General features: G+C 45.4%; 1 protein-coding gene across 2 annotated transcripts in view; it reads right to left on the bottom strand.

Moving 5' to 3' along the window:
• Nucleotides 1–658: 658 nt before the first annotated feature.
• Nucleotides 659–12,010, bottom strand: part of LEF1 (lymphoid enhancer binding factor 1) — a gene marked incomplete at both ends in the record, with an annotated part of 67,841 nt that continues 56,489 nt past the window's right edge. For both annotated transcript variants that reach the window (XM_084264113.1, XM_084264112.1), the window contains one exon: nt 659–738. In XM_084264113.1, the coding sequence (XP_084120239.1) occupies nt 659–738 (80 nt within the window). The remainder of the gene's footprint in view (nt 739–12,010) is intronic.

Consider the following 12,010-nt stretch of genomic DNA (forward strand, 5'->3'; position numbering starts at 1 on the left):
TGTATTATATAGACTGAGAGGCCACTATTTGTTACAAATAGTTTAACAAAAAGCCACCTTGTTCCATACAGGTTTTTCCTCTGGCAGAAAAAAAAAAAAAAAAAAAAGAGAGAGAAAAACCCCCTTTATTTAAAAATTATTCAGATTTCTGACACTTGTTTAAAAGCTCATACCTAGTAAAATATACACCAAAGACATTACAAACTAAAAGTTAAAATACAAAAGCATTCAAGTTTCTTTAAAAAAAGCTAAAACCAAAATTGATCCTGTCGCACCATTAAATAAAAAGAAGGTTGAGTGTGTCATCCTGGTCCAGGCAAATCCCATTCCTTGGTGTGCTGTATGGGGCAGCTGTGGTTGGCTGGTGGCTGAAGCAGGCAGACACAGCCACGCTACTTTGTTTGCTGACTCGATATGGACACAGATGACACGGGGGCTTTAAGAGTGCAAGGCAGAGGTGGAGAGAAGACAAAAGCTGATCTGCTGACCCAGGAGCTCATTTGCTCTATTTATATCGGGGCTGGACCTTGTGATAATGAAGGGTTTTGGCAGTGATTGTCTTTATGATTCAGTGTCTCTAGCAGTGACATCAGGGTGAATGACATCCTAGACAGACTCCTCGGGGTTGGTCTGTGTGGATGAAGGACACACCTAGGGTTTAACAAGCTTCCATCTCCAGAAGGGGTCCTGGTGTCGCCGCCTTTGCTTTGCAAGTTGAGAAAGCGTTTCTTTTCCCACCTACAGGGAAGGGAGAAAGAGAGAGAGAGTGATAAAGACTGTATGAAGCCTGGTTTGGGGTTGTTTAGTGTTTTCTGTTTGTTTGTTTGTTTTAAATCCTCAAAGAAGCTGGTGATGAATCACTGTGACACAACTGCATAGCGGAACGTGCACGTGCGATGCCAAAGCAGAGTGCAGAGGATTGCTCTTCCCTCTTCCTTGAAAGTTTGCAACAGTATTTGTGGAGAATACGGTGGATTGTAAGTCGGTGTCTGCACCAAGTAGAAAGGTGGGGGTTGAAGATGTTCAGACAGTCAACACTTACAGGAGTGATTCCTTTTTTTGTACCAGATTTACCCACAACATTTGATCCAGGTGTCTTACAAAACTAGACCCCCTCATGTAACATCCTTTAGTACTGCACTGTTGCAGGTCAATCAAAGCTCTACTTCAGAGCCTCAAGCTGCAACCTGCAGAAGTGAAGAAATCCCTACTTCTGTAAGCACCTGGGTTGGGGGTGGATGGTGGTTGGCTCACCCTACTGTGCATCCGCATGACCAGGGAGGACTGGTGCTGCTCTTCAGCAGTGTACAATTTCCCTTCCAGTTGCATATGAACCACAAGTCTCTAATCTAGCAGTGAAGTCCACTAGGATCTTGGAAGGATTTATGTTCTTTGCAGCATGTGAAAAGGCCAGTAGCACAAGCCTTACAGGCATTGCTCAGCCAGAGAGGAACAGTTCTTCAACCTCAGGTCTCTGGGTTACATCAGCCAACTTACACAATTGCTAACTCAACCATCGCTCCTGCCCTTCTGACCCAGACAACTGGGTTGTAACAGGGACTCCACCCAAAGCCTGTCTAATGAGTCAGGCATTTTTCCACAGACAGACACATGATCTCCAGTAATCATCTCAGGATTATTGGGATCTCAAAAAAAAAAAAAAAAAAAATCTACATTAACCTCCAGGCCTCTGGGTACTCCTCAGCTGCCCAACAAGTAGAGGGTTCAATGAGTAGAGCTTTTGAGAACGACCAAAACTAGCACTGGAAGGTAACTGGTGGAAAAGGCGGGTGGATTTTCACCAGAAGAAACACAAAACGCTTAGTCACACAAAGAAGATACAGTGCCAGCACCCTGAGTCATGCAAGGCAAGACAAGTTTATGAAGAAACAGAGTTGCTGAAACCAGAAGTCAAACTTCTGTTAGTCTACTCAGGCAGACTGCTTGAGCCTGTAAGAGCCAACAGAGAATTAATCAACAAATAATCATAGAATCATATTATGGTCTGGGTTGGAAGGGACCCCAAGGATCACAGAGCTCCAACCTCCCTGCCACAGGCAGGGCCACCAACCGCCAGGCCTGGAGCTACACAAGGTTGCGCAGGGCCCCACCCAACCCGGCCTTGAACACCTCCAGGGACAGGGCATCCACCGTCTCTCAGGGGAGCCTGTTCCAGCACCTCACCACATTCTGTAAAGAACGTCCCCCCCCTTTAGTTTTAATCCACTCCCCCTTGTCCTGCTGTTGTCTACCCTTGTAAAAAGTGATTCCCCTCCTACTTATAAGCTCCCTTCAGGTACTGGAAGGCTGCAATGAGGTCCCCCCACAGCCTTCTCTTCTTTAAGCTGTACAAGCCCATCTCCCTCAGCCTCTCTTTGTAGGGCAGGTGCCCCAGCCCTCTGATAATCTTCATGTCCCTCATCTGAACCCTCTCCAACAGTTCCACATCTTTCTTGTATTGGGGGTCCCGGATCCGGACACAGGACTCCAGGTGGGGCCTCACAAGGGCAGAGTACAGAGGGACAATGACCTCCCTGTCCCTGCTGGTCACTCCCCAGGACACCGTTGGCTTTCCAAGCTGCAAGAGTACACTGCCCGCTCATGTTAAGTTCCTCATCCACCAAAACCCCCGGGTCCTTCTCAGCAGGGCCAGAAGGGCTCCTCAAGGAGCTCTTCTCCCAGTCTGTATATATGTCTGGGAATAATGCACCAGCAGAAATTAAAACCAGGGCCACGTATAACCGGGCACCCATCTCCCAGTAGCTGCAGCTTCCATGTAAGCCAGTACAACACAAAGCATTTTGCCCACCCTGGCAATAAGCTGAATAAGGAATTACACAGGCTAACGTACTCCAGGGCAGAAAACCTCCAAAATCCATTTCGGACCATTTTATTTTAGTGAGCACAAGCTGAGGCTCCAAAAATCTTACTAAAGAAGTTGACTCCTCATCAGAGGCCACCCACATGACTATTGTTTAACTGGAAAGGAAAGGTGAGGACACTGAAGTCATCTAGCAGCAGACTAAGTATGGTAAAGAAAGAACAAGCACAGATTTCTATCAAGCTCTTCCACGTAGCTGTAACCTGAAGGCCACTCTCTCCTCCCCCACATACCGCCAGCCCTGATACATGAGAAACACTTTTCACCTGCTGCTGGTAGCCACAAAAGGACGTTTAAAGCCACTGTAGCCTCTCAAACAGCACAGCTGAAAGCCACTGGCAGACCAGTGGTTTCAACAGAGGTGGTCTGTATTGACTAATTGAGTTCCTATTTCCGCATGAAACCAGCCCCAGGCCGAACTAAAAAAAGCCTCCCCAGCTTCCTGCCCTTTTTTTCATAAAGTAGCACAGTGCTCTGTACCACATGCGGATCAAAGGGCCATGGAGGGCTCTACCTTTCCAAGGAGCACGAACGAGAGGCCAAGCAAACAGCAGAGGAACACTGGGGAGAGCACCCTGCAGCTTTATATTTATTTTGTGCCTTTTCATCCCCGATTTTCAAAGGTTTGGTCCAGGTTGCTCTTCCTGGGAAGGTTTTCCTCTCAGTCTTACATGAAAACATTCAGCTTCCTGTTGAGGAATGGCCTTGAGGCGCCAGGCCAGTAGTTCACAGCAGTCCGATACAAGCGCAGTGATTCAGAGCTACTCCCCATTAGCAGCCAGGAATGTCTACTTCACTGAAGGAAATGAAATGCTCTTCTGTGGAGATGGTTCCCTGCCTCCTCCCCCCTTCCCTTACCAGCAAGCTGTCTTTGAAGTCAGGAGGTTAAAATAATGACCGCGGCCTTGCTCTGGCCCTCAGCTTTTTCAACCAGCGGCCATCACGTCTTTCTCAGTCCAGAGCGGCCCTGCAGCGCCTGCCTCCTTGCCACAGCCTCGTTATCCCCTGTCTGAGAGTAGCTGCAGCTCCCACTGTCACTCTGCAAGGGGACGAGCACAGCGAAGCCCCAAATATTTTTGTTTCTAAGTGAGCGCTGCAGTACAGCAAATTACACAGTAGTGATCCTGAAAACAGCATCTAGAACGCGGCCTCTCCGCAGCGGCGCGGTACGGCTACGCGCTGGGAACAGCTTCTGCTGCTGATAAACCAAATCGTACCTAAAAAAACACCAATGACGGTGGTGTTGCCTTACAGATATAAAACAGGTCAAATCAGGATTCTTTTCAAGAAACCACAGGCATGTGCTAAGGAGACTGAAGACTTCCCACATCTAAGACTTCACTGGGGGGCTGTAGCTGAAGTCTTGCCAAGCGAGGCATGCCCTAGCAAAGCCCAATCCACAAGTGAAGTCGGCGCAATCAAAGACTGCAATTACAGCTCCCTGGCTGTGGTTAGGCTTCAAAGAAAGTGCTGCAAGTCACATTTTACATATGTGAAGTCTTGAGCCTGAGCCACAATAGGAGGCACTGTCTGTGCCATTTGCAGTGTACATCTGACTGCGGGAGGAAAGGGGAGGGGTGGGGGAAGAAACAGAAATAAATTTCAACAATAATAATGCCCTGTAAAAAGAAAAGCCTTACAACTGAAGCGATAAAACTCTATTTCAGGAATCACTACAGTAAAAAATAGGGCCTTCTAACAAGCCTTGGGCTCAGTAGCTGAGGGCAAGAGCATCAGAGGGGGATAAGAAGTCTTCCCCAGGCTTGGGAACAAGATGGAGTGAAGAAGGGTGTGTCCACAAAGGCCTTGTGCTCCTCCTCAAGTCTTTACCTCCTCTGTTTTTCTAGAACAAGGGAGAGGATTATGCAGTTTCATCCAGGTCATGCTAATTAGAAGAGGTTATGGAAGAAAGTCAAGGGTGCCTGGGTCAGTACGGGAGTAACTACAGAGTAAAACAGGCAGCTAACCCTGCAAGGAAAGCAAGGGAAAATAAAGAGTTTAAACCAGGTGGGGTTTTCTACACCTTCCACCACTACAGGTTGTTTTCATACAGCTGTATGAAGAGACAAGACTACATAAAATGGCAATGGCAGTCTTGTCTTTTTTATGTGTATTCAAAAAACCCAAAAAAGTCGGTCTCCAAACCTGGCTTTTAATCCAGTTCTTCAAACAACAGGGCAAACGGGGGGACCCGGCAGCTGAAACTGCCATTTTCCTTTGAAGTCCCAAGCGAACACGTTAGACTTACTGCCAGGGTTTATCCAACGCTCCAGAACCGTGGGTATGCAAAACCAGGTCATTGTTTATCAGAAAGGTTCACGCTGTTTGCGAAGCGCTTTTCTATTTTCTTTAGCAGCAGAGCTGGAGGGAGTTTCAGGCACAAGCAGATAGATGCCGGCGCTGCAGTCTGCTCCTCTTCCTGCCCAGCTGTGCCATGGGTTGCAGGGTTAGCCTAAACCAGATCCTTCAAATGTTCTGGGCAAACAAAAACAAACACTCCACAACCTTTGTTGTTTCTAAACAAAAACAAAAAAAAGCGCCCCGAAACACAAAACCCACCCCAAAAACCACCTCCCAACAACCCCCCAGTCATTTCAGTCATCGGATTTGCTGCAGGGTCCCACAAGCTGTTACAGCACGTGGATGGAGACCTACAGGAGACAGGAAAAAGCCCTCTCTGCGAGAGCTGGATACCAGCAGGAAACAGAGGAAGCCTTTTAAGCTGCCTTTGTTGCCAAAGAAATGACATAAAATCGTACCCTAAAACTGTAACAGATTTTGCCATGTTGAAGTGATGTCAGTAGAACGTTTTTCTCTGTGGATTTTTTTCCCCTTGGTACTGTTAGCCTCAGCCCATTGTGGGTACCAGTGAATGGAAACTCCAGTAACAAATCATCCCCTCGTCTTTTAGATGCCCTGAAGTAAGCACCCCTGAAAATACCTCTCCCTTAACTACAGGTAGAGTCTGGAGTCCCAACTTCTGTTGTCTTAGTCTGGCCTAAGCTAGACACACTAAGTGAAGAGCAGGAACCCCCTTCCTCCCCAAGCCAGAGACCACTTCCAGAGTAGGTTAGTGTCAGCTCCTGTTTTGTGTGGCTGAAATCAGTGATGCCAAAGCAGGTGTGGCTCTTACCAAAGGCCCCCAGTGTAGCAGTGTGGGCAGCATGAAAGCAGCAGCTCTATCACTGAGCTGCCATCTCTAGAATGATCCTACTGAAAGACCCAGGACGTGTTTTTCCTGTTGGGGGTGGGAGGAGAGAGACTTGCCACATCTGCAATCAAAAAACATTACCTCTGCACAGCCCTCTCTAGCAGCTTCTTAAACAGGAATAATATCCTAAAAGTGATCTGCAAGGGAGGGAGAAATAGGCTGTCCCCTTTTTCTGTCTTTACTGCATGTAATAAATATTCAGAAGACTATATTCAGAAGAGTATCTTTTAAATTATTTATTTTGTAGACTGAGAGCTGTGAGAAAAGATGCATCAGTTCTAGGGGTGCTGAAATTGCTACTTCAGTTTTCACCTGCTGTAGCAGAAAAGAGATGAGGCACTGGTAAAGTATTAAGTGGATATTCTTTCAAAAGATAAAATAAAGGTTTCCTTTGTAGATCATCTTCTCTGCCATGATTAAACAAACACAGGTTAGAATTTACACTGTACTTTGAAAGACAATCTCAACATTTAAATCTTCTAGTACATGGAATGATATAAATAGCTGCTTTCATGTAACCAAAAGGTAAGCCAGATATAACCCGAGTATCTTCTTGAGCTTCATCAACTCTTGTACATACACACATCCACTGAGCAACACTGCCAGTCTAAGACAGAAACCACTACCGAGTTCAGATGCATCACCTTCATTTTGATGCAATTAAGTCATCTCAGCTAAAAAATCTCCAGTAGTCTAAAATACACAAGCCTCTGTTGTGTATCTCAGAAGACACATAACGGGAAGAAACCCAACTATTCATCAAAACGTAGTCTCACCTAGTACCAAGGCAAACACACACACCATGAAACTAATTACACGTTGTTCTTTTGGCAGTAACATTGTATCTCATGCAATTGTACCTTTCTCTGAGGTGAGGGATAGAGGGCTCTCGAAACCCCCGAGTTCAATTCTCATGCAACTTTAATATTAATGAGGAAAAAATCTTTTCCAAGGAGGAAGCAAAACTGTGTCTCTGCTCAGTTAAGCCTCCTTAGTTCTCTTACCTGACCCTGCTCTACTGATACCCGTGGCATAAACTCTAATTCAGGGAGATGGTCGCTGATACCATTCCCCTCAGCTGCATCTAACCCAGCTCACACACTACATCCCAGGGCCACCCCAGGGCTGCACAAATGCTTCCAATGCTTGCTCCTACCACTGGAACCAATAGCAGAACGCTGGTGCCCTGAAAGGTCAGACTATAACCCATACCATCTAACTGGGGGCCAGGCTCGTGTTTAACTGGCTAGGCAGCGGCGCTTGAGCGGCCCTGCTGTGAGCTGCCCTCCTCTTAGAGCTTTCCAAGCTGCCACTTCAAAATTGTTTGTAATGAGTGGGCAAAGGATAACTTGCAAAAAAGGTCTTAAAGTAGAGGATGAAGGAACTGGCTGGTATGAGGAAGTTGGCTCTATTACTTTTGTAATGTCAAATTTAAGCTTTTTGGGTTTGTTTTGTTGTTCTGGTTGGTTTTGTCTTCAAGATGGCTGGTTTTGCATTCCTGTATATCAGAAGACATCTTCAGTCCAATCATAATCTCCAAGAGAGAGGCAGCCAGAAACTAAACTCAGTGCTAGGGCTTGCTAAGCTCTGACAGACCTGCATTTGAATACAATTCTGTTGGAATTGGAGGACAGATTTCACCCAAGTTAGTCTCCAGAAGCAAACGGGAAGGGCGTTGTCAGTGTGGTAACAAGCTGCCTCCTAGCTGTTCAGGCACACAGCACCGACTTCATTTCGAAAATTATCATGTAAATACCCTAAAAAAACCCTTGAAATGCAATACAGGCTCGGGATGAATGCTGAGATGCTGCGGTCTTCTTTCAATTGGAAATGAAACCACATTTCAAGACTCTAAATTTTTTTTATGAAAGTTTGTTTCTATAGGGTTTTTCTCATGACCTTAGAATTCTCCATTTGGTGGCAAGTTTACTGAATCCACTAAAATACACTGTTTGCATCCAGAGAAGAATGGTGCACCAGCCATCAACTCCCTGTCCCCACCCTATCCCACAGGAAGGGTTAGAACAATAGTTGTCCCAAGGTTCTTTATTCCAGCCCAAGCTGCCGACTGCGAACACCTCAGAAGTGAAGTGATACGGGTTATGTTTTTCAATCACTCGTAGCTGTGGCCGAATTCAAACTTCATTTGGCATCTCTAACTTCACAGTAGCATCTGCAACTTGAGCACCTCTGATAAAACAGGTTCTAGACGTTCACCTGCTGAATTATCTACTCTTGCCCTTTGTCAAGGACAGTTTAAAACATGAACTGATGAAGGTCAGCATCACAGTTGGTCATGATGCACCCTTTGACTGCAAATCCTGTTTTGTAAATACTTAAAAATGTGACTGTTTCTCTAATCCCGCACCTGTGGTGACTGTGGAGTTGAAAGTGTTCTACTGCTTGCTTTTATTTGGAAAACCTATGCTTGGCCCCTACCCTGACTTACCCGTAACCCTCCTGTAGTCTCTGATTGCGCTCAAAATAGCTTTTATACCCTTCCTTCCTTCCTGCCTTCCCTCCCTCCAGCACTTCAGAAGGCTCCTCTGCCAAGCTGGAGGAGGACAACGGGATCTGCTCTGCTGGGTATCTCCCAGCAGGTGTCAGTGCCCTGCTGTACCTGCCACAGGAGCAGGCGGCCGCTACTCTCCAGGTTTGTTCTTCCTCCATGTCAGAGCCTGAAAGAGAAGCTTTTCTACCTTTCACCCCAGCAAGGTCAACATCAGGTCAGAATTACATTGGAGGAAGCAGGTCTGTCTGGGCCTATACCTGTTGTCCTTGGAAACTTCTTTGCCTCTCCGAAGAAGGCTGAAGTTAACAGGAACATTCAGTACTTTAGTATTTCAGCCCAGGAAATTCAGTTGTGTTCATTCTGTCCCTCTTGCTGATGCTGAAGTCCACCATTCACAGGCAAAACAGGGAACAGGGAAACATGGGTCTCAAAGGAAGCATAATTCTTAAAGCAAATCAGGACCTGTCTCTGCACCAACATCACCGCACAGTCCTCACACGCCCTAACGTCTGCACAAATCCTTAAGTCTCTGCTTAGAACTTCCAGGCAGTCAGCGAGGATGGAAAGGGGTGGAGTGTTCATTTCATTTTCAACTACTCCAGAAGCAATTTCAAAGGGATCAGACAAGCCAGGTTAGAAAACGTGCTTCAGAGAGCAAGGTACCACATCCTCTTTGCACGTCCTTTCTAGGATGCTGGCCAGAAACCCACGGTCAACCATACCCACAGTCATTAGATGGTTCTTTTCCACAGTAGTCTGGGTGTAGATTGGTCCACTTTACAATCTGCTTTCACAACCTCATTCCATTTTATTTCTAAACGATAAGGAAAAGATAATCAGGTCATAAACTGTTACAACACTATCCAAAAATCACTTCTGCACTGAAACTTCGCTCTAATTTCTATGTAGGAAGTTTGAAACACTATAGATAATTCATTGTTCAAACAGTCTTAATCTGACCCTTTTAAGTGCTTCTGAACGCACATCACTATTAGTCAGGTTTCCTCATTTCTGAAAGGGTTGCTAATCTAAACACTAGCTGTCATGGAATTCTGCAAGTCACAAACACACTTCTCACGGGTTTTCTAATGTCTATTAAGCTCTTCTGTAACTCTTTTTAGCCCTTGAAGATACACTAAAACACAATGTTAAATGATGTAGCTTGTGAGGACTTCCCAACTGCATCCTGCCACATATCAAATGATTTGCCTTTTACTTGTACGTAGTAAAGTCATAAGAACTTAACTATTTCCATGTGGGGGAACAATCAGGAGGAAATTTTGTTAGTACCCTTCTATTTCCTTACTGATTTAAAGCTACCCATGAGATGCTACAAATCAGCTTTTTTTGCTTCTAAAAGTCAAATGAGGAATCCTTACTTCAGACACAGAACTGCTCCCACCTACGTGTCTTCTAGAAGGCTGTGCTTAAAATTAACAAGAAAACACCCACCTTTCCTAAAGGCTCTCAACAGAGAAACCTCTGCATTGTCCTTAATCGTAGCTTTTCTCATTTCCCCTTCCCTCCTGGCCTCTCCCAAACTCATTTTTAGCATTACCAGGTCTTACGCCGCTCCCGGTTGATTTCAAAAGGAGAGAATAAATGGGAGTTATTTCTTCAACAAAAGTTATATCAAACATCGTGCTGGGCCACTGTCAGCTGAAAACAAAATGCTGCTTGGGGACAGTTCCACAACTCTTGAAGAATGGTGACATGCTTTGGAGTACCCCTGGACAATTTAGCAAGGACTGGAGCACCAGGTCACCGTATTCCTGAAGTGCTCTGGTATTAGCATGTTTTACAAACTGGCCATTCAGCAGGCTGGAGGACATCACGAAACTCAGCTAAATCCTAAAGACTGAAGCCACAAGAAGCTTGCTGCTGTGTACAACCCTGGGACCAGCAGCAACTTAACACTGATACCACCCTGACTTCATCACTCAAATTATGTCCAAGCCAAAAACCAGGCCAGAGGTCCACCTTAAAAATCAGTTATGTGCTGAAGTGTTCATGGACAGAAAAAAACGCACACCCAAAACTTTCACAGTATCTTAAATCATTTCTGTTTGCACATCTCTTCCGCTACTTTCCTCTGAACATCCCACCACACAACCCTCCCACCATTTCATCCTTCTCACTTACATCATCATAATTACAGCCCTGGCTGATCTGCTTTGTGCTGATCTCGAGATTCTTTCTTTGGTCTTGCCACCTACTCATTTCTGATTCTTCTCAGATAACAGAACGCTTGTCTCCTTCCCAGACCTCCCACCCTCCTTCCCCCTCTTCCTTGCACCACCCGTTCGAGTAAGAAAGCTAGTGTTTTCCTGCCTTCAAGAGCTCTTTGCAGCACTCACTGAAAGGCATTCCCAAACTTATTATCTCCATCCAGTAAAGACTACAACAGCTCTGCTGTGGGCCTGGTAAGGTATTACGCTTGTAGGCAAAACATTCTTTGGATTAGGCCTGCAAAGGGCAAGAGTCTTAACCTTCAGAAGTTCACTTTGAAGTCTGGCTGATTGAGGTTCCCTAAATCACTCTATGCATTTACTTCCAGCTAGAGAACATCTGTACATCTCCAGTGGAGACCATTCACCCAGCACGCAACATTTAGCGAGGATGCCTACATGTGCATATATGGAATCAACAGTGTGCTCCTCCTTCAGTGGAAGAAGATACCCACTGTCCTCATATTCAGTCTCATAAATTGCATGAGGATGGAGAGTCAGGTATCAGAGTTTCCACACTCTTATAGAGCTTGAGGGGAAGGAAGAAAGGGCTGTAGAAGTAAAAGGGAAAGAGGGAAAAGCCACACACTGGGAACATTCACCATTTTCTATTTCAACTCATCCTCTACTATGGCAAATGCAATTAGGGAAACTCCAACAAAAGTGGTTTGGTGTAGACAAGGCAGACATTGCTAGATTGTAAGGCATCCAAGAAACCAAATATCCCCAGGTTTTAACTATCACTTGAACCTTAAGTTGTACTCTGCATCAATTCAGGTAAGATATTGTGTGGTTTGCTTACTGGCACTGTGCTAACAATCAAAGGGTAAAACACAACAATCATGAACATGGGCAATTAAGTCAAAATATCAGTTACAAAACTCAGGGTAAAAGTACATGTTGGTTGGGGTTTTGTTGGGGTTTTTTCATTTAATAGGCATAATACTTATGGCAGTCACTGTAACTAACGATACATCACTGTAACTAGCAATACGTCACGGCTACATTTGTAGTGTAGGCTACGGAACCCGAATGCTGCAACCCACATCTAAAATCAGCATGACTTCGGCCCTTGTAAAGCACAAGCCTGTCTGCTTGCCTGAAGAACACTTGCTCAGCAGAAGGAAAAAGAGCACGTGTTTTTGCCTTCTCACTTTTCTTCAGCTTTAAAATAAAAA

Source organism: Gallinula chloropus (assembly GCF_964237585.1).
Source record: "Gallinula chloropus genome assembly, chromosome: 4".
Lineage (NCBI taxonomy): Eukaryota > Metazoa > Chordata > Aves > Gruiformes > Rallidae > Gallinula > Gallinula chloropus.